The 27,734-nt window shown below is 32.3% G+C and overlaps 3 protein-coding genes across 3 annotated transcripts; 2 read left to right on the top strand and 1 right to left on the bottom strand.

Moving 5' to 3' along the window:
- The first annotated feature begins 352 nt into the window (after positions 1 to 352).
- On the top strand, positions 353 to 2,004 carry LOC108567524 (meiotic recombination protein DMC1/LIM15 homolog). Its single transcript, XM_017928035.1, has 4 exons — positions 353 to 843; positions 900 to 1,067; positions 1,188 to 1,448; positions 1,591 to 2,004. Exons 1-4 carry the CDS (start codon positions 455 to 457, stop codon positions 1,853 to 1,855), a joined length of 1,083 nt encoding a protein of 360 aa, XP_017783524.1. The 5' UTR covers positions 353 to 454; the 3' UTR covers positions 1,856 to 2,004.
- Positions 2,005 to 3,346: 1,342 nt separating this feature from the next.
- On the top strand, positions 3,347 to 17,160 carry LOC108567542 (ethanolamine-phosphate cytidylyltransferase). Its single transcript, XM_017928078.1, has 3 exons — positions 3,347 to 3,612; positions 7,639 to 7,956; positions 15,386 to 17,160. Exons 1-3 carry the CDS (start codon positions 3,554 to 3,556, stop codon positions 16,107 to 16,109), a joined length of 1,101 nt encoding a protein of 366 aa, XP_017783567.1. The 5' UTR covers positions 3,347 to 3,553; the 3' UTR covers positions 16,110 to 17,160.
- Positions 17,161 to 19,952: 2,792 nt separating this feature from the next.
- On the bottom strand, positions 19,953 to 27,460 carry LOC108567538. The gene is made up of 5 exons (XM_017928071.1): positions 27,297 to 27,460; positions 22,359 to 22,597; positions 22,166 to 22,302; positions 21,816 to 22,094; positions 19,953 to 21,031 (listed from the first exon to the last, which is right to left on the bottom strand). Exons 1-5 carry the CDS (start codon positions 27,346 to 27,348, stop codon positions 20,455 to 20,457), a joined length of 1,284 nt encoding a protein of 427 aa, XP_017783560.1. The 5' UTR covers positions 27,349 to 27,460; the 3' UTR covers positions 19,953 to 20,454.
- Between the last annotated feature and the right edge of the window lie 274 nt (positions 27,461 to 27,734).

Raw genomic sequence — 27,734 nt, 5'->3', positions numbered from 1 at the left:
TGTAGGATAATTTATATACAAAATAAATATTATTTAAGTAGGCTTGTTTATATAGTTATATATGAACTATGTGATATTATTATTATTTTTTATTATATATTTATTTATATCAATTATTGTTGATTTCTACCCGCACAACTTTTTGTTGGTTTTTGAGAATCGAAACTTTTTAAATTAGAATATAGTACAAAAGTTGGTACACCTACCAGAAGTAGTTGCAAACATTGTCAAATATGAAAAAGAAAAGTCTCTTTATGTTAACTTTATACTAATGGTATGTATATAAAGAATATGTATTAAGTATTTTGAAATTTAAAACCAAAAGTAAAATGATGTGATTTGTTATTTTGAATTGTCATGAAAGAATTGTTGGCAGTTTGTTTAGTGTTGGTATAGCTGATTTAAAAAAAAAAGAATAACGTGTGTTTTAAACAAATGTGACAAAAGTTAATTGATGATTGTTGACAAGATGCAGGTGCAGGCTGAGAAAGAAATTGTTTTGAATATAGCGGAAGAGGCTGTGATAGAGAGCGAAGACCGAGCCAAGTCCGAGGTGTCCGAGGAGGAGGATGTGCACTTCCACGACGTGAAGTTACTGCTTCAGGAAGGCGTTCACGAGGATGACGTGAAGAGACTGAAGAATGCCGGTATCAATACCGTGAAGGGTGTACTGATGACCATCCGGAAGAATATTCTGGCGCTGGGCATAGATGAGACGAAGCTCTCGCACATCTACGAGGTGTGCGCTAAGATCGACATGAACAACATCTTCATAACTGCGGCCGAGGTAGCCGAGCTGCGGAACAAGATCTTCAAATTGAGCACCGGAAGTAAACGGCTCGAGTAAGCCATCAAGCCGCCACCTGTTGCGTCGTTAACGATTGTTTCATTGTTCACAGCCAACTGCTTGGGGGTGGCATCGAAGCTATGTCCATAACTGAGGTGTTCGGCGAGTTCGGAAGCGGCAAAAGCCAATTGGCACATACCCTTTGCGTGACCACACAAATGCCCGGACCCAATTCCTACCTTGGAGGAAAAGTCATATTTGTTGACACAGAACACACATTGTATCCTTCAAGTATCTAAAGTACTCTGCAAATATTTTGATTAACTTAGCAAACACCGACTTATTGTTGTTAACTAAATTCTATAATGTTAAATCAAATTGTACCCTTAATAATATTTAGTCGTCCAGATAGAATACGAATGATTGCTGATCGCTTCAACCTGAATCAAGCTACAGTATTGGATAATATACTGTACGCGCGGGCGTACAACTCCGAACACCAATGGGAATTGCTGAATCACATCGGAGAGAAGTTACACGAAGACCCAGGCCTCTATAAATTGCTGATAATAGACTCCATCATGGCTTTATTCCGTGTGGACTTTAGCGGTTTGGGCGAAATAACCGATCGCCAGAAGAAACTAGGTCAAATGATGTCAAGGTATTGAGACTATAAAAGATTCTTGAAAATAATCAAAGTAACCATCGTAATACCGAACATTCAGCAATTAAACGATTTATCGATTCCTATACGCGCAGCGCATCTCGATGATATACTTACATAAACTATTTTCTGTTTCAAGGTTGCAGAAAATGAGCGAAGAGTTTAATATAGCCGTGTTCATCACGAACCAAATTAGCTCGGATATCAGAATAAATGATATGGATAGGGCCACCTATAAGCCCATCGGAGGAAACATCCTCGCTCACGCTTCAACTAATAGAATTTTTTTTCAAAAAGGCCAAGGACCGTTAAGAAAAGCGATGGTCTTTTCCAGCACCGATTTGGAGGAATCCGAAGAGGAATTTATCATCACCGCCGGCGGTGTGGACGATGCATATTCATAGGCGAGTATATTATTTGGAACAGACAAATCCATTTTGAGACTCGTAAAATATTAATAAGTTTAAAAATTATCGTGTTTATTTCGTTTGACTTTTCCATTTAAGTTTCATTTATTATTTTGCCTTTGTTCATTGCGCCAAAAAAGTTAATATTTATCAATAACAGTAAGTTGTTAATAAATATATAATAATTTTAAATTTCAATTTGAGCAATCTTTTGTTTCATTTTTTTTATCATCGGGCTACTATTGTTATGATTTATTATAGGTTATAGATAAACTGTTTTTATTGGTATTAAATAAAACAATACGTTACATTAATTTCCTATCGAATCTATAAAGAAATCTATTGTTATTTTGATCTATGAATTCACAATCTATTTTTTATTTACTTCATTGTCTAACGGCTAAATCCAATGATAATTGATTAAATTGTTGAAAACATCGTTTGAAAATAAGTTATTATTTGTTATTACTCAATAATTTCGGGACTTTCCAATTCATAAATAATTGTAATCTCTACATGATTCAAAATTCATTCAGTTATTTACTAGATAGGGAAATTATTTGAATGAATTTTGAATCATGTAGAGATTACAATTATATTCACTAAATATTTATTGGAAATATATTATAAACATAAGTAAATCTATAGTTTTCAGTTTTCACACTTGAATTTCAAAAAACGTTACTTTTGTATATTTAATACTATTCACATATAGAACATTAATGCACATTAACTTTATTACCAATTAGAAATATAAAACCTAACTTGCGAAGGGAATTATTGAATATTAAGCATATTTTAGCTTAATTAAAAAATGTTTTCTGTTTACATCAAACAACCTTTGTTTTTTTTATTTGAAATTAAAGAATATTTAATGCATGATGGATACAGAGAGATACTCAATATGATAATGTTCAACATGAACGAATTGAGATCAAGTTGCAGTTGTTGAATATTATTTGTTCCTAAAGCCTGTTCGTAAACCGAAACCTTTTTTTTTATACTTATATGAATGTATTAAAGAAAGATTGAGAGTATTAAATAATTTTGTAGAATAGAAATTTAATCTTATAAGAACGGTATAGGTATAATTATACTATATAATACTTTGGTGTTATTTGAATTGCCTATAGAATCGTATAGTATAGAGGTAGTACGTAACGATTTTTTGAATTATTGACGTGCTACCAGGTAACTAATGAATATAGTTTACAGTAGTTATTTTATCGCGAATATTGATCTTGCAGACAATGAAATTGTGTGAGTCACAGCACTTGTAAATGTGTATCAAATGATCGAGTGGTCTGGTGATTTGATGGATGTGGAGGATGATGTACGTTCAATACCTAGAGAAGGATAGACAACAAAATAACGATCCTATTGAAATAAAAGGAAAATATATGAAAACAATACAAAATATGCCCTCCTCTCCATGAATCGTATCTGCTAGAACAGCTTTGCCATGTATGCGTGCGTCCTCACGGTGGTGGGGCTGTTATTCCGTCAGATCCTAGTGAATCTAGAGACATAAAAACAGTTCGACGCAGGTCTGCGTAGTGTCAGTTTGACGGGTGGCCTTCACTCTGAGAAAGGGTTAAACCCACTGATTTGAATTCTTAAGTTCGATCAAGTAGATTTTAAATTTATTTTTAAGAAGTAAATTCGTTGTTTTTAATCGTGCGAATCAGCGACACAATGAGTGCAACCAACGGGGATAGCAGCAGCGGCACGGTCAGGGTTTGGTGCGATGGATGGTAAGCAGCAAAACTAACCTACAAAACGATTTGTGCCGAAACAATAAACAGGAGACGACGTACAGGGTCTGCCCTGATGAGAATTGCGTGGGTTCGAGCAGAAGGAGACACCCTACGTCCTCACGCGATTTCCGACACCCTCCGGCACTCGTTAATACGTTAATTAGGGCTTAAGTACTTTAAACAAAATACCTATTTACCTTAAATAATAGATGTTCTTTGTGGCCCTTCGAAGCCCTACACTGTTGTTCATAGTTTTGGACGAACAATCAGGAAGTCGTTCAGAATGTTTGTTTTAAAGGGAAACGGAAAACAAACTTATTGATTTCCTTGCGCATCGATTATTTAGGAGGGAAATTCTTATTAGACTTTAATTCGTTTCCTCAATGGAAATTATATGGATTTCTATGATAATTTTCTTCCTCAAATTCCATGAATGGAGTATATTAAAGCATGAATTATTGATAATGCCTACATTCCCATTAACAGGTGTCAAACCGTCATTTTTTTTTCTAATAAGACGTGAGATATAACTAAAACTTTTGAATGGAATATGCATAAATAATACAATATGACTAACAAATTTATTTTGCTCGCAGTTAAAAAAATATGATGTAATTCATAGCATCAAATATATTCTTGAATATAAGTATTCACGTCATTCAATCATGTCATTATGACAATCAAATAAGAATGAATACTGCATTTTTATCAATACTATTTATATATTATGACTAACTTTTAATCGAAAAGTTACTGCAAATTACGTAGTTTATTTTCTAAATTCAAATTTCAGTGCCATTGCCAAGGAGGAAACAATCGTTTTTCTTGATTCTGATTGGAAAATCACGACAAGTTCTCATGTAATGAAATACATCATATGCAACCAATTAGGATTTGCATGAATGCACAAACAAATCAAAGTGTTTGTTTTCTTTGTAACGGGATTAAATCAAAAGCTCATACATTATGACGTGTATTTCAGTGAAATGTTGTTATTCAGACATGAAAGAAAGACAGTGGAATCTCGCTTAACGAGTTTAATCCGTTCCAATATTTCGGGATGTTTACTCGTATAGTGAAAGATATTTCAAAATTCACTTTTTCTCGAGTCATTTTTCTTACAATTCATTTTGCTTGTTAAGCGAAATGCTCGTTATCCGAGATGGTCGTTAAGCGAGGTTCCATTGTATATTCAAAAGATGTAAAACAATTACATTTATTTATTTTCAGTAAATGATTAATGTTGGATAACAATGGACTTTTGCAAAGTGTCTGAATCAAATAATTGATTGATAAAAAAAAATAATTGGTTGCTTTAATAGTAATACTTAAAACACTATACATTATCTACGTTTCGATGATGTACTAAATGTAATATATTGTAGATAAATACGTGTTGATTATTGTTGAATGAATCGCGGAATTGATGCACATTAATAAAACAATTTCAAAAAAAAAAAAAATATGAAAGCTATGTAAATCGCCCTATCTATGACATATCCACGGGAAGCGAAACAATACAATAACGCAAACAATGCAGTGAACAGATAATCACTAAATGCACTATTGAAATATACACATATCTCCGTATTTTTTTAAAAATGAATTTTGAGTAATATAATATTGGCAAATAACGTGAAAATGCTTTTGTTTGTTCCGGTGATAATTGCGTTAAGCAATCTGGATGGAAACGTTATTCAGTTAATATTTACTTGCTTTGTTAACAGGTTTTCGAGTAATCGCGGGAAATGTGCAGATGTGGTATGTTCGCTAGTTTAATTTGCGATGCGCATACCGTAAAGAGTAGATACGTTGCGGTTTAGTTAAATTTTAGTCTGAATGTTAAATTCTAGTTAAATTAAGGTGATCTGTTATTTTTGGTCATCTTGCAGAAAATCACGGACTATACGCATCTAAACTTGATTGACTTGTAGGCTGTCAAAAATCAAGTTGATGTACTATACGCAAAGAACATTGATTAACTTTTGACAAAAATCAAGTTGATGGATTATACGCATCAAATGGTGATTAACTTTTGTAGGCTGTCAAATATCAAGTTGATAGACTATACGCAACAAGACTTGATTAACTTTTGTCAAAAATCAAGTTGATGGATTATAAGTATCAAATATAGATTAACTTTTGTAGGCTGTCAAATATCAAGTTGATGGACTATACTGAATGAACTTGAAAAAATTAAGTTTATGGACTATACGCAACGAACCTTGATTAACTTTTGTCAAAAATCAAGTTGATGGATTATATGCATCAAATATTGATTAACTTTTGTAGGCTGTCAAATATCAAGTTGATGGACTATACTGAACGAACTTTGATTAACTTTTAGAATCTGTCAAAAATTAAGTTTATGGACTATACGCAACGAACCTTGATTAACTTTTGTCAAAAATCAAGTTGATGGATTATATGCATCAAATATTGATTAACTTTTGTAGGCTGTCAAATAGCAAGTTGATGGACTATACTGAACGAACTTTGATTAACTTTTAGAATCTGTCAGAAATTAAGTTTATGGACTATACGCAACGAACCTTGATTAACTTTTGTCAAAAATCAAGTTGATGGATTATATGCATCAAATATTGATTAACTTTTGTAGGTTGTCAAAGATCAAGTTGATGGACTATACGCAACGAACCTTGATTAAATTTTATAAGCTGTCAAAAATCAATCACTTCTTTAAATAATAATTGAAAATTCGGTGATAAAACTATACGCACAAATAAACAATGTACAATTGTTTCCTTTGTTTACGACCCACGCGATTCGATTCAATCACATTATTTAATAACAGTTTTTAGATTTGATGTTGAATTTTTTTTTAGTCAAGGTTAAATTATTACTTAGCATTATTGTATACAAAAATATTGCCAAGTTTTGGGATCAAAGTTGTGTTTTTTTTTCTCTATCGTTATTGTAATATGAAAACAGTCGACGTAATCGAAGTCCATAAGATAAATATCTACACCAAAATTGTGTAATCACCAATTGAAACAATCCTATAAAAATATCAAATGAATGTATACATTTTATTGAATGATCTAAAAAATGATAATAAAGAATTACTATAAAAATTTAATTTAGTAATTCAGTGAGGAAATGTATGTTAGTAACATACAATTAATGTATAATGTATTTTTGATTTGATTGTTAAAAGTAGTAGTAATATTTTCTATAACTTTTACTATTTTCTTCTATTGGTTGGTCATTGAATCCTGTACATTTTGTTTCTGTCTAGTTACTAATTTTTACGTAATATTCAAAATATAATATCAAGATATCCACACTTACTTTAAATAATTATTTTAGCACTGAGAAAACTATAAATTAAATATTTAGTTTCTATGGTGACTTCCTTGTTCGAATCATTTTTTTATCATTCATGCTGACTATGCATATCATGTAATTATTTCGAAAAGAGCGTTCGTGTGCATTGTGAAATATATAATCATCATAGACTATTTCAGAATATTAAAACTATTATTTCTACTTTTCGCGTTTAAGTTTGGAAAGTTTTTCTAACTTGAATATGTAAATGTTTCAAATATAATATAAATTTAGATCAGTACAAAAGTCTTCTTGGACTTTGTTATTTGCGAATGTTTTCGAATTACTACTTAGATATTTTTCGAAACGAAGCGCAGTTTCGTTTTGTTGCGTTTTAATCTGAGCAGTCTAATTTTGCTTTATGTTCCGAATCCAATGTGTTTATGCAGTTATGTTTTTATCATTTGTGAAATGTTTAAGGTGTTATCAGAAATGCGCATAATGCTTGTGAAACAAGTGCTTACGCAAGTCAAGTAATTATTTAGAGTATGTGTTACCACATAAAACATTGTCCAATGACTAATCGATACTTGTAACGTAACGATTACTTGTACTTGCCAGCTAGTTTTCGTACAATATTAATAATTTACTTATTGCGTGTGCGACTTCACATGCTTTTCTTTTGTAGGCTGTGAACTTGAACTGTTCGCAACTAATTTATGTGCTTTGTTTCAGTTACGATATGGTTCATTTCGGACATGCAAACTCTCTGCGTCAGGCGAAGGCCCTCGGAGACAAGCTTATCGTGGGCATACACACGGACGAGGAGATCACCAAGCACAAAGGACCACCCGTCTTCACGCAGGAGGAGAGGTACAAGATGGTGCGCGGCATCAAGTGGGTGGACGAGGTGGTCGAAGGGGCACCCTACGTGACGACGCTGGAGACGCTCGACAAACACGACTGCGACTTCTGTTGCCATGGTGATGATATCACGATGACGGCCGACGGCGTCGACACATACCATCTGGTCAAAACTGCCGGCAGATACAAGTGAGTTTTCAATATTTGATACACATTAGCGCGAGTCTGTTTCCTCCATCCACCCATATCAGTTTCATTAGTCCGGTTGGAGTTTATTCACTTCACGAAATCAAGGGTTAGATAAATCTGTAGTGTCACGCGATTTTCAGCTATATTGTAACACTCGCAATATTGGAGGTCAACTGATTTCCGTAATTGTACACCTATATATACATCGAAAATGTTACCATGCCAACTAAAGTGTGAAGTAGCTTTAGAGGATGTTTGTAGTCTCCATGACTACCATAGCTACCATACCAAATCACTCGATATTCTTGTAATACTAACAGTTTATAAAAGATTTATTTTTCTATGAGTCGTACTATTTATTTGGCCACATAATTGGCAAACATCCACGATATATTTAAAATTATTACTAATTATTATAGCAAATGCAATTTCTTATATTTGATTCCATCTTTATTTATTGTGCGCAGACATTCTTATATACAAAGATAATTGAATAGTAACTAATACGTGACTAATTAGTAATTGATTTAAAAAAAAATTAATTAAAAATTAAATTTTAAGCAGAGACCTGAGTTATCCTGCAAAGTCCTCTGAACCAAATTAGGGCCTATACAAATTAGTAAATGAAATATTTATTATTTTCATAATATATTTATTTCTGTATATTACATATATATATTTGATGTAACAAAAAAAAGATTTGTTTTAAAACCCTTTTATCAAATTCAAAATATGAGTATGTATTTCTAAGAAAACTCGTTTCGTACATGATGAAATAATGAAATTACTAGTCGTATTCGCTTGATTTAACGATTCCATGAATAGTGTGACGAACAACGCAAGCAAGGAGAACTGTTATTGTTTAGAAAATTACAGGACTTCAATTTTTAATTAAGTCTGAGGAAGCGCGAACACTTCGATCGAAAACATCCGTTACAGAATTTGAAGCGCGGACGTAAATATTTGAATGCCGAGGGAAAACGTAAACGTTCTACTACATCCACCCTTTTCACTTCTATTCATTCCATTAATATTTCCTTCCTCCCGCGTCCGTCTCGCGTCTATAATTAATCTCTCTGCTGTTAAGTTTTTCTTCGCAGAGCAAATAGATTACATTTGAAGGATATGGACTGACGGATCTCGGACGCGCGCGTGCACATAGAAACATCGCGAATTCGCTGAGGCAGATAATTCTAGGTCGATAGCCTTTCGGATAAACGATCGCCTAATAAAATAAAAAATAAACAAATAAGTGGATTAGGCAAGAATGCGTAAAATTACACGATCGACTCTTTTTTTTCTTCAACTTGTTTTCACGAAAAACTAACGCGTCACTTACAACCTAAATTTCTACAATAATGCGTAGTATGTAGGGGTTTTGACATTGTAAATATACAGTTCGTCATAATAGTTCGTTATTTTGAATAGTACTTGTCCAAGTTGTCAAATATTTGTAAAACTGTGGAGTTCTAATGACAGTTTAATTATTAGCATTACGTCAAAATTGAAGTTATATTATATTTTAGTAAAATGTATTTCCTAATTCTGTGCGCAAATTACAAATAATAATTGTGAATGTTCACAATTTTTAACACATTAGAATTTGTGATGCATAATAATAATTTGTGGAAATTCGATGCAAAACTAACAAAAAACAGAGAAAAGGAAAGACTATTTTTTTTTGTTAATAACTAAATTATTTGATGGGAATGCAAAATATTCCACTAAACGGTTATTTAATGAGAGAATTTGTGTACAACAGTGATTGTTGTGCATGCGGCGAAATTGAAGATGATTGAGGTTTCATTGAGATTAATGATATCATCGAATGAAGTCAGCGGAATTTGAAAATAAAAAGAGTGTCGATTTTGCAAGGAAGGCAGCGAGTACTAGCACATATTGATTGGCTCATCCTGCAAATAGTCAAAGTCGACGATCCGTTTCGATTGCGAAACTTTGCAATTTTAGTTGAATCTCTTTTATTTTTTTCTCTCTTCGCGCTTGCTTTTGATTTCTTTTTGATGGTTTGTTAATATCATGGAAACTTTGGTTCGTTATCCGTTATCGCGCGCTGAATGAACATAGTATGATGACCAAACAAATTTCCACTCGTGTTTTCATTTCATTTACAAATGTATATAGTGTGAGCGCGACGTGGAGGAGTAGGAGGATTAAAAGTACGTCTACGTATGTGAGTTGCTCGTCCGCTATTGGCCGCAGTTTAGTCAGGCTACGAAGCCAAAGTCGCACACTCCAAAACCATCGAGTCGACCCGATTAACCCGTTAACCCCCTTATCTAAAGAACGCTCTTCTCTGTGTGTCTGTACTTTATTTTTTTAAATTTTCTATCTCGTAATCGTCGGATAGACTTATACCAAATAAAAAATCACACTTAATCAGCTCTAACCGGAATTCCAAAGAGATGCCATTGATCCACATCGTTTCGAATGGAAACGCATGATAATCTCTTGTACCCTAAGAAATTAAAAAACTACGCAATATCTTTGTTTGTCATAATAACCTGCGTTTAGCAATACTAGTATTGCTATCAGGACTGTCTTAAGATATTTGGCGCCCGTGGGTTTCTAAGAATAATGCGCCTCTCTTCATAAGAAAATACACGTGATGGGAAACAAAATTGCCGCCCTCATTTAGCCCTGTTGTTAAGATGGCCCTGATTGCTTCGTAGTCATAGAGATTACACACATTCTGTTCTCACAACTACTTGATCATTTACTTGACAAGTATCGCGTAGCGGGTACCGTTTGTTACTCTAATTATTTTAGTCTTTTTTTATTCATTTTAATGAATCATAATGTTCTTTAAATTAAAGTTATTCCCAATAATGTCTATACAATATCTTGAATTACAATGCTAGTTTTAATCATCACCAATTTAAAGATTTCTACCACATATTGTTCAAGTACAGAAAAAATATTTCTAAAACTGGTTTGGATTCTTTTCCTACATTCTTTTGTCTCGAATACCTGACATAATTTGGGTTCACTGAATAGAGTTACCACAAAATATCTAATTTATCAATATTTAAAATAGTTTCGTTTATATTTTCAAGGTTTTTTTTCTTCATTTTTTTGTTTTTAAATACTTTAGAATTACAATTGTACAGATTGAACACAGTCAATATAAATATGAAAATGATATGAAAGTAAGACTTTTAATGTCATGAAAACGACGAAGATTTTTGTTCAAATACAAAAATAATTAATGATTGAACTTGAAAAAGTGTTTTTTTCTTCTTTAATTAAAAAAATAACCAACATCTATTTATGGTTTGCTTACTTCCTGGTTCGTGGAAAGATAATTTCATTTTTTTTTTGTCTAATGAAAACAAAAATTGTAGTTGCAAGAGTTCTCGATCTAGATTCGAGTTGTAAATAATTTTACGTAATTCATTGAACCGTACAACTTGATTAATATAAACTGTTTATTACTTCTTTATATTTGGACTTGAATTTCAATGTATGATCTTTGGATTGTACGCTGTTGTATTTTCGTTGGAATTTAATACAAAAAAAATATATATAATACTTTGACCTTGTCTCCTGTTCGTAGGGATTCGCCGCAGATTAGCTCAGATGATGCCATCAAATAAGTGGAGGAAGGTTTCGAGATTATTCTTTTATTGCTTCACGTTTTTTTGATTAATCTTTAAAGAAAGAAATAATCAAATTATTTTTAACCTCGCACTGTTCATTGGTCACTTACGTGTTACATGATCTCTTACATTAAATTGTCTTTCATCTTTAAATTTCATTTAATTCTGTGCGATTTTGAAATGTCGTCCTTATATTAATCAAATTTAAATGAAATTGAGAAGTAAAAGAAACTATTGTACTAATACTAACAGTGGCTGTATTTTTTTCATTGTTACAAAGTAGAATCAAAGAAAACAGTTCCATGACAGGTGTTGCTTAACTTTCTTAACTTTAAAACACATAATCCGATGTAGTGTTTGAAATGATTATATAGAAATAATGCTAAATGTAATCAACAAGATTTGAATTTAGTGAAAAACATAAACAAATTGGAATTGAACTAATGAATGGAATAATTTAGGTATTATAATTATTGATTACGAAAGTTTATCAAACATACGAAATAATGTTTTCTTCGATTCTGACTTAATTTGTTTATACTTTCCTTAATAAATAATCTATTTTTCATTGATTGCACGAAACATCTTCATTGGGTAAACATAGAGAAAGCAATAAAGTTAAATTGAAATGATTAACTACATAGTGAGTGCACGTATAGTCAAATGCAATTAAGCTTCATTATCTCTATGGTGATTACGTATTGTTTATTATTACGTCACGTGACTACGATCGCAGTCATCCATGACATTGGAATTAATCATTTCGTTAATCTGAACGAGATGATCAAACATGAAAAAATGATAACAATACAAAAAAAAAATGATTTCGTTCATTTATTACGCGCAAAATTTACATTAATTGCGTTTTGAGATTTAGTCCCACTTTAATCATCAAGTTATTTCAAGAGAAACAAAAGATTTTCAATTATTACAGAAATACAAACGTAATTAATTAAATATTTAAACAAATAAATTTTATAGAAATTATTATAGAAATAAAAAATAAATTGTTTGCAAAGATTCAAAATTAACCTTGTAACAGAAATTATATACTAAAGAATCTCTGTAATGTTACTTTATGCGCAATTATATGAAAGAGAAGAAAAGTTTTTTGTTCTTCTTTTAAATGATTATCATTGAAGATTGTTTTTGTATTGTTACGTTCACTTCTTTTGTTTCTTTTCTTAGATCACTGTAATCTCATTGCACACTCTGATGTAATCCCATTATTGTTATTATTATTATTTTTTGCGTGCATAATGTTCACGTCGAGAAATCAACTACGCTTAAGCGTGTATTTATTTACTTGCGAAAAATACGACGTACTCTGGCAGATAGGACCGGGTTCCCGTGCCAAAAGATGAAGCGATGAAAAACTGGTAATTGCTTACCGTTTTTACTCGATTTTAAGTTGCAATTGCTGAAAAAGTAAATGACTTAATGAATGTAAATAAGCATAATCAAGTTTTACTACTAATGTTTTAGACCAGAGTTTCCCAAACTATGTTCCGCGAATAGTTAATAAGTGTTTTGTGAAATAATTGCTGAATTTTTATTTTCTCATTTTTTTTTTAAATCCTATCCTATCCTATAAAATGAACAAAGTGTTTCGAGAAAATTTCAGGATTTACGAAGTGTTCCATTGTATGAAAAGTTTGGGGTGCAGGGTTTATTAGACAATAACATTTTGAGGTAAAAATAGAAATTTCCTTAATATAATATGATTTTCTTGAGAATCCCATACATTTTTATTTTGGTAATTAAACTGAAAATACTTAATTTTGAGTGAAATTAACTGGTAAAAAATTTGTTGAAACTAAATTTTAATAATTGTTGGAGTTTTATGCTGAAAAAAGTAATGAAATTGTTATGATTTTGGACGTTTTTGAAGACTTTTAAAAGTAAATTAATGTAAATATAAAATAATAATAAAGTTAAACTACTAAAGTATTAGACATTAACATTATTTTTAATTTATAAACTATATTGAATTGATTTTGAGGTAAAAAATAGAAATTTCATTATTCATATTTTAATGATTTTCTTTCGGCGATAGAATCTATAGAAATTGTAAACTAAATAATATGTTTTTTTTTTCCACTGAAAATACTTAATTTTGAGTAAAATTAACTGGTTACAAATGTGTTGAAACTAAATTTTAATATGAATGTGATGAATAATTGTTTGAGTTCTATGCTGAAAACAGTAATGAATTTGTTATGACTTTGGACGTTTTTGGAAACTTTTAGAAAAACATCGTGCATTTTACATTAGAGCTGTTGATCCCTGCTCTCGTTTTTTTGTGTGTTAATTAGGATTCGACGTAGATAACCAGACGTGCCGCTTTATGGCGTTATGATTCACCGTTGAATCATGTAGAAAACTTTAGTAATTACCAAACCGAGTGCGCTTGTTGCACCGAAAAACGTAATTTGGCATATTTACCTATGGATTTCTTAAATGATAATTGTAGTTAATATGAAAACTTTCCTTCGGTTCTTACTATGTTTTTTTGTAAAGAAATAATAATCTGAAGCATTGTTATTACATTGATTATATTATACAGATAAGTCTCTTTTTGTGCGGTTTGGTTTCACACAGTCTCGCACTATGCGAGGCATTATTGTGTATTTAAAATGTTAAGTCAATTAATATACACACAAACTATTTAAATATGTAGTTTATTATTCATTTACTTTATCTTACAATTATTCTCTGTAAGTTTTCTTTATGTATTTACCTAGTTACAAAAGCTTATACAGTGGAACCTTGCTTAACGAGCATAATAAACTTCTAACGCGATACACAAAACTATCATATTTTCTTCGAATTCGATTTGCAGAAAACAAAAATCGAAATAATTAGTTTATTATTTATAACTCTTTTTAATTCTCTTTTGGCTATTTTCTTGCATCGTTTTCATTTTTGTAAGGGTTTTTAAACTTTGCACAAAAATTGATGTTCGTTAAGCGAGTCATTTTTGTATGAAAATTTCTTGAGACAATTAACTTAATTAAAGTGATAGTTTATTTAAGAAACTCTGCGTTAAATAAGGACTACGTCATCATTAGTCTTAGTTTAACGCAGAGTTTCTCTATGTATGACAAATATACATATTTTCATTGAATTTGAAGAAAAAGAAAATAACAAGATTTTATGATCATTCATAAATCTTTATTTATTTTCTTTAAAATACGGACATTAACTTACTGTTTGTATCAATATTATGCAAAGATGAATAAATAAGATAAATGAAAAATGAAGGCTTCATCCACATAACGTTATAAAGTAATTCTTAGTTTGTAAAATTACTTGTATTTGCTCAAGTACCTATATTTCAGTAACATTTATTCGTGTACTTGTAAAAATACTTGCATTTAAACAAGTATATATATCATTCAAGTTGGTCTATATGTTATTTTTTTAAATACAGTGTAACCTCGCTTAATCCGTTCTAAAATTACCGTATTTTTACTCGTATATAGTGAAATATATTCAAAAATACACAAGTTTTAAAAATGTTCTAGAAGGTGGCGCATCCGGGACTTCTCTTCTCATCGTCACTCGTTATGCGAAACGTTGCTCGTTAGGCGAGTCATTTTGCTTACAATTCAATTTGCTCGTTAAGTGAAATGCTCGTTATGCGAGGTGCTCGTTAAGGGAGGTTCCACTGTATTGATAAACAATTTTGACAATAAATAAATAGTCGATTACGTATGTGGTCACCTGTAACAATGATATTAAATCAATTTGCTTAATGAATTAATAAACATAAACACGAAAATTATATTAAATGATGTGTTTTTTTGCAGGGAAGTGCAGAGGACGGCTGGTGTATCTACGACAGACTTGGTTGGCAGGATGCTGCTGCTGACGAGGCAGCACTTCAAGCAGGGACCGTTCGAGTACAATGTTGCCAGAGAGCACTCTTCGACGATGGGTCAGGATTCGACGGCGAGATCCCCGTGGACGGGATGCTCTCAATTCCTTCCGACCACCCAGAAGATCATCCAGTTCTCCGACGGCAAATCCCCGCAGCCCGGCGACAAGGTGATCTACGTGGCCGGCGCCTACGACCTCTTCCACGTCGGCCACTTAGACTTCTTGGAGAGGGCCAAAAAGTTCGGGGATTACCTTATCGTCGGCCTGCACACGGATCCCGTCGTCAACAGGTACAAAGGCTCGAATTATCCCATCATGAATCTGCACGAGCGCGTCCTCAGCGTGTTGGCGTGCAAGTACGTGAACGAGGTAGTCATCGGCGCTCCCTACGCCGTCACCAAAGACCTGATGGAGCATTTCAACGTGGACCTGGTGATCCACGGAACGACGGCCGTCATGGAGGACGTGGACGGCAAAGATCCGTTCGCCCTACCCAAGCAGCAGGACAAATTCAAACTGGTCGATTCCGAGAACGATATGACAACGGAGAAGATCGTCGATCGGATCATCAGCAATCGCTTGGAGTACGAAGCCCGAAACCAGAAGAAGGAGAAGAAGGAGATGGACTTGTTGAAGTGCCTCAACGGCAACTGAACTCTTTTGGTGGAAGGAGTGTGGAGAAGTAAAATTCGGTGGAGAGAAGCAACAACAATAACAGCAAAGAAAAAGTTATATAAGTGCCATGCGTAAATGTATAATTCCAATTGTAGAGTGTGTCTAAGTGTGTATGCGTGTATGATTTCAATTGATCGAGAATCCATCAACGTTTTCGATCGATTCCCGTGCAAATACTACATTATTTTTTTTGGTACGATCGAGTCTATTCGTTTTTTTTTATACTTATATATATATTTTTAATATTTTATTATTAACAGATTTATTTATATTTGTATACGTATAAATATTTTATCAAACTGAAGCATTATTACTACTCTCTATTTATATTTAAGAAAAAAAACGATAACAATATATATTTGTGATGAGAAAAGAATGTTTTTATCCAATAGATTATTCTTTTTTCGTGTATATGTAAATATGCGTAGGCTTGTCTTGATTGCTATTAATTAATTAATTATTCTCTCTCTCTCTCTCTTTCTCTGGTTTCTTAAATGTGATAATTGTAACGACAATTTATAAAGCTTATATATATATTCTGTTCTACTTCTATACTTTCTGTACATAAAAACAAAACTTTCAATCAACTTCAAACTTAATTCTTCTAAAAATTTTAATAAAAATAAAACTGTGTACGTGTGTTAACTGATAAAGCAAACCAAATATGAATGTATATAGTCATTAAATTAGTTAATCTATAAAAAAAATATTGATTTTTTTTTATTATTATTTTAAAACAATAGCTGTATGGTTTAGTGCTCCTCAGTGTATTGTTGTTTTATTCCCACTTTTACTCTTTGGAAGATGCTGACGTACAACCTTTTGTTGTTGTTGTAAAACGTGCGCGCATTCGTCCTCTTGACATCGCACCTTCTGTTTTGTGAAAACCAATCATAGCTAGTGATACTTAAACAAAACTAATTATATTATTATATATATACATAGATTTTGTATGTGGAAGATGCCGGCAGTTGTTCGTCTAGCGAAAGATCACGAAGGAAATTATATAATGGTTTACAAAAATCACAAATCCTTGTTTTTATTTAACCAGCAGAAGTTTTTTTTTTATAAAAGTTTAAGAAAAAAAAAATCTCCTTGGACCTTTTAGTCGTAAGCAAGTCGTAAATATTAAATGTTTGCTTTTTCTTCAGTTTTTTCATTTTTTTTTTCTATAGAATAGATAAATCAAACTATATCTTATCTATATTTATGACTACAAACAGACGTTCATGATAATTATAACATCAGGAAAAAGACGTATCCTAAAGTAACTTGAAATAAGAAATGTATTCTATAATTATTGGAGATTAAAAACGAATACGACCAAAAGATTACTAAACCCTACGTCAGGGGTGTCCAACCTTTTAGTTTCCTTGAGTCACATTGGAAGAAGACGAGTTGTTTTGGGCCGCACATAAAATAAACTAATGTTAGTGCAAATAATAAAATAGTGCCGCATGCGGCCCATAACGGTTATGCTTATGGGCCGCATGAGGCCCGCGGGTTTGACAAGCCTGTACAAAGAAAGTAATTAAGTTTTTTTTTTTATTAAAGCAAGTAGTTTTTGTGATTAATAATAATTATATTATAATTTATTGGTACTTACAACATATTGAATTTTCTTCTTTGGTTTAGCAGTGATTCTCAAACTTTTTGGTCCGTGATCCCCTTTTGACATAAAAAATTTCTGCGACTCCTCGAAGAATGAGCATGTGTAGAAAAACAACCAAGATTGATTTGTTATTAATTTTATATGACCAACCAAATATTTTATGCGACCCACACTTTGCGAATCACTGCTGTAGTGGATTCTCCTGCTACCAGCTGTAGAAATTGGAATTCGATTGTTTAATTATGACGAGTGGTAATCGATTAGTTTAAAAAAGATTAAGGTATTAGAAAATTTGAATTTACTGTTTTAAAGAATAATTCTTTCGGTAGTTTTGGTCAATTAATAAAGTTATTAAGCTTTAATGCGTTGGTGGTTTTCGCGAATCAAAACGCGAGAGCGGTCACAGTGACAGCTACTGTCGCAAGTTGAATTTAAAGTTCTTTATTGGATTTCCTTTTTATTCTACATTGTTCTGAATGCACAACATGCTCCATTGCTTCCTTCTTCTATTTCCTTGTATGGAAAACCTTTCTATGAACTTCACATTTCACTTCGGGCAAGTACCAATGGAACATGTAAACAACCATTGATCATTAAAGTTCTTTGTCTTCAGAAAACATACAATAGAAACTGCAGCTTACTAGGGACAATTTTTATTTTTTATTACAAGAAACATACTGAATCAGTGTCTTCATATAAGAATGTGCATTAATTGTTAGTGGTCAAAATGTAAATAGTCAACTTGTCAACAATAAGTGGTACAATTGTATTATTTTAGGTGGAGCTGATAGCAACATGCCTCTAATGCAGTGCTTTCCAAACTTGATGTTACTACGCCTTCCTCAAAAGTATGTAATCATTTGGCGCTTCCCCTCCCCCTCCATTTTATAAAAGACATAAAACTTTAGCAGACATTTGGAAAATTGCTCACTGCGACTAATATTCGCGCCTCCCCTTAGACTAGGTCACGCGTCTCACAGTTTGGAAAACGCTGCTCTAATTTATAAGTTGACGAACTTATATTCTCCAGAAAGTGGAAAACATTCTTTACTAGCAGTTTTAATTTGCAACTAGTAGAAACCTTAACTGCTGAATGTGACCAAAAATATTACTTCATTAAGAAGATGGATAACAACTATGAACCGTGCAGCACCCATGATTCTTTTGTTGCTTTCTACATGATCTTTAGAGACTGGAAAACATTTCTGAATGCTAACAAAAATGTTAATTTTCATCAAATTCCCAGAAATTGACTAAAAGTCTTTGCATACTTTAGATCAACATTCATGTTCAACATTCTTCTAGAAGAAGTGCTTACGAAAATACAGGCCAGTTTTGAAACGTTCTTTTCCAAACTATCTAATACTAAAGTTGCTACGAGCTGTAGTGAATAGGATTTTCTTAAAAATATTTACATAGGTTTTTAAGTAAATTGAACATATTTACATGGGATTTTAGTTTTTCGTGACTTTCTCGACAACCCCTTAAGATAATTACATCGAACACTCAATTGAAAGATGAATGTCTCACCTTTCCAACGAGCCTACTGGTATCTTCGTTCTATTTCCGAGCAGCCTGCTTAAAAATCGATGTTTCGTTGAGATCCGACGAGTTTTCACGTTTTTTCTTAATTACACTAAAATTACGTAACTTTTGCCGCATTTAATGATTGCGTAAGATGGGCAACAAAAGTTACGTAATGTTCGTTACGTAACAGGGAAAAGACGATTTTTAGATTTTCATGAACTTCTCGACAACCCTTCAAGATAATTACATCATCGACCACACTACTTAAAGCTTAATTCCTCACCTTTCCAATGAACCTATTGGAATCTTCGTGCTGCAGTGCAGTGATTCTTAAACTTTTTGGTTCGCGACCCCCTTTTGGACGTAACACCACTCTTTGAGAATCACTTGGTTTAGTATAGAAACAACAAAAAATAAAGTAAATTTCACTGTTTATTTCTAAATTGATTCATAAATAATTAATAAATAAATAAATAATTTCATTTAAAACTAATGCTTATTTTTCAAATTATAATTAAAAAAACTTGAAAATACAAATACACATTTTAAACTTCAGTTCTAGGATGTTCTAAATACAATTTATTTTTTGTAATAAATGGATTTTTTTGTAATATTGATAAATTTAAGTGCTCCTAAATTGAGTAATAATAAAGAAATTAAAGTGTCTTAAAACTAAGGTGGAATTCTGAGTAATTCTAATTACGTAAAATAAATAATATAAATAAATAAATATACCCGCTTATTGGAGATAAATTATGTGCGAGGGGAAACGTTACAATCTTGGTTTTCGCGCATTCATAAACATTTCCGCGATAATTTATCCCCAATATTGAAAATTGAAGGAAAGCTATACAATTGGAGTGAGGGGGGGCGGACACTGCACGCATTCAAAATTTCTCTCCGCGATTTTGAATGCACGTACATCGACGAAACAAAATCTGAGAAATAAAACCTAAGCACCAGAAATCATAAATTGCGTCTACTAAAAACTCGATGACTATGTACAACAACAAATATAAAGGGGAAGGAATATGTCTTTCTCTAATCTAGGTAAATGATAATTTTCATTGCTTTAATACTGAATAAAAAGGTCTCGAAGTCTGTGCCTCGAGGGAATTTTGGTGTAAAGCCTAATTAGTTTCCAATCACCAAGTCGCTCATCTCCTAAAATCTAAGATGATCGTCTTATTGTGTTGTGGCTCTTCCTGTGTATCCGCCCTCGAAGTTCCGAGCGTCGCGCACGAATTGATCCAAATTCTTGTGGGTGTTTGCAGCCCCGACGAGCGTGCTGTGCAGCCTTGAGGCTAACCAGCACATGACGAATGCGGACATGAAGAGAAGGCATCCCAAGATTGCTGCGATTGCAAGGAAACTGTTGCAGGAGCTCTCGATTGCAGCTGTCCGATGGTAAAACTCTCCGGGCATCAGCACCGTGTACTCGATGTTCTCCTTGAACTTCGTGTACTGCGTGGTGTTATTGTACTGGTCCTGCAGATGCTGCGGCACGATCTCCACTTCTTCAACGGTCCTCCGTTTCCTGCGTTTCCCGTGACCGGAAGGCTCGAAGAGGTCCAAGCAGAAGTCCGGTTGGCAATCGGCGGCGTCCATGCACGCTTTTATCTGAGAGTGGATCCAAAGCGTCGAACGCTCCTTCATGGTGGAAAGGAGGAAAGCCTCGAAGTCGAGGAAGACCTCGTTGTGTCTTTCACGGTATCTTGCTGGTTGGTGTGGAATTATCGAAGCGAAATCGCGGTTCCTGCATCTGCAAAATTCAAAAAGGAATTACAGTATCGATTAAGAAATAACATTTAATTTTTCATATTGAATAAAATAATTCTATATAATTAATTAATTTGTGAATTCAATGTTATAAAAATATAAAATGTAAGTATTTATTCTTGTGTATAGTTGGTTGCATAGTTAACAAGCTTGAATTAGATCGGTTCTGCTCAAAATCCCGACAATTAAAGTCCAGACACTATGAAAATTACAAACAATTTTGCAAATTTTGGCAATCTTCAACCTGTTTATTATTAACTAGATAGTTTTAATTTAGTGTAGTTATAAAACACGGTTTCGATAAAACACAGGTTTTACAATGTCGGGATTTCTACTATGTTAAAACGATGACATAGTGGAAATTCCGATTAGTGGGATTTCGATATAAACCTATGAAGCTAAACTAGTTTACCAGTTTAACTTATCTTATTGTCCTATTGGCTTAGCTCTTAAGCCAATCTAATTTCTATTTGAATTTAAGTTAACCTTTTTTACCTTACTATTCCTAATGGACATATCAGTAATAGTGGATGCGTCGGGTATTACATATTGTATTAGTTCACAACTAATAATACCTATTTTAACTTGTACACTTGTCTCTAAAGAAATTATCCAACAATCTTGCAATCATTGAAAATAGTTGCATTGGATATTAAACAATTGCCCAATACTAGTTCTGAATACAAATCAAATTGCTTGGCAAGATTGTTGACTGAATTTGATGAGTTAAAATTGTTGAAAAATTGTATTGCAAATATTGAAATTACCCGTCTTTGACGAGGGCGACGCTTCCGCCCATGTGTGGGTCATCTGGGTCCGGGCTGACGGTAACCTCCATCAGCTTGACATACTTCCATGCGGATTCCGGCGAGATGCGGGCACGCAACTGCAATTTGGTGCCGATGGGAACGGCCTGATCAACGGGAAGTTCGCTGTTCGTGGAGTTGTGGATGCGGGCGGCCGGCGCCTCTTTGTACAACGCAACCTCGTATTCCAAACGACCCGGCGTCTCCTCGACGACCCCCGAAACCCTTGCACTGTGCGGACTGCAAAAAAAGAAACAACAATCATTGCATCACCTCCTCAAAATCTTAGAAATAACGAAGCTGAAACTTACAAACTACCAGCGAAACCTGCAGCTTTGTTTTCGATGACCGTCGACTCCGGTGGTTTGCACATGATGATCAACTCCTGGTCGGATTGCATCACGACGCCGGGGAACTGCGGGAACCAGATCCTCACGTGCACGAAACCCTAAATAAGATTAATTAGATTTTGCTTTTACTTGTAATAATTGCAAATAACATTACGTTTCTCTTTAATACGCCGCAATGGGTGAAGTCAGATATTCGTAGATTGTACTTGAGACCCGCTGGGTCCGCAGTATCCGGTCGTATCTGACATAACGGATCCGCTTCCGGGTCTACTGCTCTGTCATCCGCGAAGAGTGGTGCGCCTTTGAATCCATCCGGTTTCTTCAGTTTAGCCACGATCAGATCCCTAGTTCCCATGCCATTACCGCTGGCGAATGTGCATTGGATTTCACTTACTATAAATAACGATAATTATTGTACAACAATAACAATACTTCAATTTACATTTTTAAAAAAAGTTTCTTTTTTCGTTATGGGCGTAATTAAATGTAAACTATTAATTTTTCATAAGTAAAAGTCATTGCTAAGTCAAAGTTTTGTTGTAATTAAACAATTTGGAATTTCTATTTTCGTTCTAAACAAATTTAAACAAATTAATCCATAATTTATAGTTTCTAGTAATTGTATTTATTGTAGTAATTCGGAATTTCTACGTTTGTTGTAATCAACGAAAGTTTACAATAGTTATGTTTAATGTAGTGAGTGTCAATTACATGGTTCGTTAATTGTATCTTCACTTTCTAAAATCCTATTATTTTTTTGTTAACATTTAAGTTCAACATAAACGCAATGCGGCAATAATATGATTCAATTATGTAATTTTAAAACTTTTAAACATAATATATTTACGTCTGTTCTATAGTATAATTTTTCAGAAAGTTAAAAACATTGGTCTCACTTTCAATATAAAGATTGGTAAATCAAAGTAGTCAAAGTGGACATCATTATAAATTATAGTTATTAGTTGTTAGAGTTAAATTGAGATAAACATTCGATTTCAGTGTACAGGAAAACCTCGCATAGTTCAGCTTCGATCAGTTCGGATTTACTACATTCCAGTTTGAAAATTTCAAAATAATCCAAAATACATTTCCTTTTGTGCGATTTAATTTTCTATGTAAGTTCCTTTATTAAACTGGTACTGGTACTGGTCGTACAAAGCGAAGAATGATTAAAAGAAGCTTTTTAACTCTATCAGGGGCCAGAAGTTCTTAAATTCTTAGATAACTGAATCAGACAACTTTGTTAATTAAATCAACATTGTATGGTATGGTTTCAACATAAACATTTTCTATTGCCTTATCAAATTCATCCCTTTCTTGGACATTTTCTACAAACTTATAGTAATGCCCTACTTGCCATGTTCAAAAGGTGGTACATTACGTGTACCACTCAACTCAAAGAGTTAAACTATATGTTATAAGTAAGAAAACTTGTTTTTGTTTTGTTAACTCAAGTTTGTATTTTTCTTGAATGTTTAGGTAGAAAATCTTCATTTATCTTTCAGGTCTAAGTCTATTCAGAAAGTTGTCATTTCTACAATTAAAGATATGTAGGTTTATTATTCTTGATTTTAACTACTTGACATACAATTTTTAAAGAAAATATATGTTGATTTCTTACGGTTTCTTCTGTAAGTTTTGCAGTAACAAAACATTGATATACAGAATTTGCAGTAAATTACTTTATATTTGGATTATTCTCATTCGATTCTTCTATAATTTCTGACTAATTTGATTCAGAAGTTTTATAAAAAGGAGTAGAATTTGACTCTAATCTTCTCAATACCAAAGCTTTCTTTTTTTACAATTTTAAAAATGTAATAATTATTGGTTTTACCGTGTGATAAAGTGAAAATTCGAAAAGAAACGTTATTGTATGTGAAATGTTTAATAATATTTTAATAATTATATCTAGATAAATATATATCTCAAAAGCAATCTAACATTTTTTTTTATTACTCTTTGGATTTTCAAACCAGTTCGCAATGATTATTTAATCTTTAAATTGAGAGTATTTCAATTACTTCATATTAATGCCGTTTCCGTGCGGCTCGGAAATTAAAGACGAACGTTTAGCATATTAGCAATTAGTAAACAGTGCGTATAAGTACTGAATTCACGAGTCGGTCGGTGAGAGTTAGTAGAGCGAGCGTTGCGTACATGACGCATGCACGTCTACCGTTAAGGTAATAAACGTGTGTAGGAGAGATGTATATGTACGGTAGTTACCAAAAGAAAGAGGGACCTTCTCCTTCGTCCTCCGTTTATTTTGGCCACCTCCGTTCGGTGCTGCTCAAGTATTATTATTATTATTTGCATGGTACTACAAAAAGACTAACGGAAGAACGGTTTATTTCAGTTTGTTCTTACGCTCGGTGAGCGCATGTCGAACCCCAATTACTTAACGCAACACCATGGCAAATCTAAAGACACGGGAAGTCGGATGTGCTTTAATACACATTCGTCGGTCAATTACGAAAATTAAATCATAACGCAACGAATGATTTATAGATTACTGCTATTACTCATTATTATTATTGCTATTGCTGTAGAATGCAATTTACCCCAAAGGGTAATAACCGTATTTACTTGTTTTATTCTTTACTGTTAATTACATTTATAACAATTATCTATTTGCGAATTTATATATATATTTTAAAGCATATTTTGAAGATAGGATTTGAAAATAATTACTAAAAACATGTTTGTGTTTTAGTTTGGAAATCTATCAATTAGAAATAAAGAGAATTTTCATTGAGATTTTAATGCAAATTCAAAAAAAATGTATGGTTTTTAAGGGTATTTCTAGCCTAGACTTAAAAATAATTACTAATGTATGTAAAAATGTTTGTTACTTTGGAAATCGATAGAACTATAGACTAAGTAATACAGATTTGATTGCAATTTCAAAAAATGTAATTTTGATTTGAAACATTATAGATTTGCAGACTAGAAACTATAAAAGTAAATCAAAATAGTCTGATTTTTGAGAATATTTCTAGACTAGACAATTATATCAATCAATCATGTAGAGATATTTGTCTTCTAGCATGGATATCAATAAATTTATAGACTCATAAATAAAGAGAACATTCATTGAAAATTTATAGCATTTCAAAAAATGTGTGTTTTAAGTATATTTTTGGAGTAAACTTTTATATCACTCACTAAATTGTGTGAAGATGTGTGCTTTACTTTCGAACTTTATGGATTTATAGAATAGAAAATATAAAACTAAAGAACTTAATAAAAATAGTCTGATTTTTGAGGATATTTCTAGACTAGACATTTATATCAATCAATCATGTAGCGATATTTGTCTTCTAGCATGGATATCAATAAATTTATAGACTCATAAATAAAGAGAAAATTCATTGGAAATTTATAGCATTTCAAAAAATGTGTGTTTTTAAGTATATTTTTGGAGTAAACTTTTACATCAATTACTAAATTGTGTGAAGATATGAGTACTCTATCTTGAAATATTACAGTTTTATAGAGTAGGAAATATAAAAATAAAGAATTGTATCAAAATTGTCTGATTTTGAAATTATATTTCTAGACTAGACTTTAAAAAAATTACTAAAGTTTCTAGAGATGTCTGTCTCTTAGTTTGAATATTGATAAATCTATAAACTTGAAAATAATGAGAATATTCAATAAGCTTTTATTACAAATTCAAGAAATAAACAAATTTAGAGTAAACTTTTGTATTAATTATTAAATTGTGTGAATTTTACTTTGGATTTATATTTAGAGATTTATAGACTTTTATATCAAGTGTTTAACTGATGTTTTTCTTTTAGTTTGAAACTCTAAAAATTTTAGATACAAAAATAGAGAGAACAGAAAATTATATTCGTACATAAAAAGTATCTGCCTTTTCGGTTTTACACTCATAAGTATACAAAATTCTTAGAAGAATTAAGAAGATTTCTAACAATGAAACAGTTAGAGTGGCTTTGGGAATGCTATTATTACTGTTAATTTAATGAATAAATACAGATAAGGAAATACATGAATATATGAATTTCTTGGCTACCTTAAAATTATAATTTCAAATTACAACAAATATTGGTAGACAGAAAAACTACGGTCGATAAACTTTTGGATCAAATTAAGCGACAAAAAAATGTATACATATTGAATTTATAGTATGTAGTGTGTTAGAGCAGTGTTTCTGAACATTCAACATGTTTTTATTGTTTACAAAATTAAAAATTTGACGTTTTGACACAAGGTGACAGCTGTCATTTCAAGACCCATTTAAAACCATATATTGGAAAACTTGATTTTTAATGAATCTCAAATAGATAATGTAAACATTTCATCATCTAGACTTTATTGAAGTACTTATAATAAGAAACTGCAAACGTTAACGTTGAATTTCATTATTTCAATGAAATTTGATTGCAGTAAATTGGTCAAAATCCTTCTAAAAATGGAAGAATAAACTAAGTTAAGCCTATTCATACCAAGTCTATTTCCTAATTATGGTAGTAGTCTAGTAATTATGTATCACCTTTTAAACATATTTTAAGTATAAACAATACGTAAAATATTAAACATTTCTGGATGATATTAGAATATTGGTTAGGGATTAAAATCTGTAATTGTATTAAAACTATAAAGGTTAATTTCTATCAAACCGAATGGTAAAAATAATTATATTCTACATCAATGAATGTTGATAATTTAAATAATTATTACTTAATAAATTTGTTACTACTGATAATTGAAAGTTATATTAGATTGGAATCAAAATGAAAAGCGAAATAATAACATGTTGCTTATAGACGGCGTGAATGTGATTGGGTTTCGCCTTCATTCCGATAAATTGATTCGTATAATGAGGATGGATGGATTGGTTTATGAATTGAATTGAAAAAGGAATAACGAAGATCGACTTTACGGTTTGACGTCTGTTTGTTGTACAGTTAATGCGAGATGTGTGTGTGAATTGGCCGAAAAATGCGGCGAATCGTTTCGGTTAATTTGTGTGGGAATGAAATGTTTTAGGAACATCTTGAAAGCAAAACAATGATGATGAAGACGTTGGTGAACCAAAAAAAAAATGAAAGAAACAACTCACCTTCGTAATCCTGGGCATCTCCGATTGCGATCTGAAACAATTGCAGAAGCATTAGTATTATATATATATATTGGATGAGGATGAGTGGTAGGTATGATGTAACAGTTATAGTGGATGAACGGATCCATTCGCGTGTTCGCAAATGGATAGATCACGACGGTTCTCGTTCGCAATTACGCACTATATTGCGATTGAGATCGTTACAGTCGCGCTCTTCGGAGAAGAAAATTCACTGCCCATCGCTCCTGTACCGTTCTTTATTTGTTTTTTTCTTTCTTTTACAATATTCCTCTAGCATCCACTCAACTCTGGCAAACCAATTCAAATTTAATCGTGTAGAAATTCTTGAAGCAAAACCGAAATGAAAATGAAATAAAATTATACAATTTGTAGAAAGATAATGTTAATATTTTTTTTTTGCTAAAATAATTAATTTCT

The sequence above is a fragment of the Nicrophorus vespilloides genome, unplaced genomic scaffold, assembly GCF_001412225.1.
Source record: "Nicrophorus vespilloides isolate i.1.1-1 unplaced genomic scaffold, Nicve_v1.0, whole genome shotgun sequence".
Classification (NCBI taxonomy): Eukaryota; Metazoa; Arthropoda; class Insecta; order Coleoptera; family Silphidae; genus Nicrophorus; species Nicrophorus vespilloides.
The sequence above is the reverse complement of the archived record's forward strand: the minus strand, read 5'-3'. Positions and strand labels throughout refer to the sequence as shown.

Bases quoted from the DNA above. Each gene is read 5' to 3' on its own strand.
- LOC108567524 (XM_017928035.1), top strand. From the start codon at position 455: ATGATTGTTGACAAGATGCAGGTGCAGGCTGAGAAAGAAATTGTTTTG. The intron at 844-899 runs GTAAGCCATCAA...CATTGTTCACAG, and splicing joins ACCGGAAGTAAACGGCTCGA to CCAACTGCTTGGGGGTGGCA. The intron at 1,068-1,187 runs GTATCCTTCAAG...AATAATATTTAG, and splicing joins GTTGACACAGAACACACATT to TCGTCCAGATAGAATACGAA.
- LOC108567542 (XM_017928078.1), top strand. From the start codon at position 3,554: ATGAGTGCAACCAACGGGGATAGCAGCAGCGGCACGGTCAGGGTTTGG. The intron at 3,613-7,638 runs GTAAGCAGCAAA...GCTTTGTTTCAG, and splicing joins AGGGTTTGGTGCGATGGATG to TTACGATATGGTTCATTTCG. The intron at 7,957-15,385 runs GTGAGTTTTCAA...GTTTTTTTGCAG, and splicing joins AAAACTGCCGGCAGATACAA to GGAAGTGCAGAGGACGGCTG.
- LOC108567538 (XM_017928071.1), bottom strand. From the start codon at position 27,348: ATGCTTCTGCAATTGTTTCAGATCGCAATCGGAGATGCCCAGGATTAC. The intron at 22,598-27,296 runs GTGAGTTGTTTC...CGTTATTTATAG, and splicing joins AGATGCCCAGGATTACGAAG to TAAGTGAAATCCAATGCACA. The intron at 22,095-22,165 runs GTAAGTTTCAGC...CTTTTTTTGCAG, and splicing joins GCAGGTTTCGCTGGTAGTTT to TCCGCACAGTGCAAGGGTTT.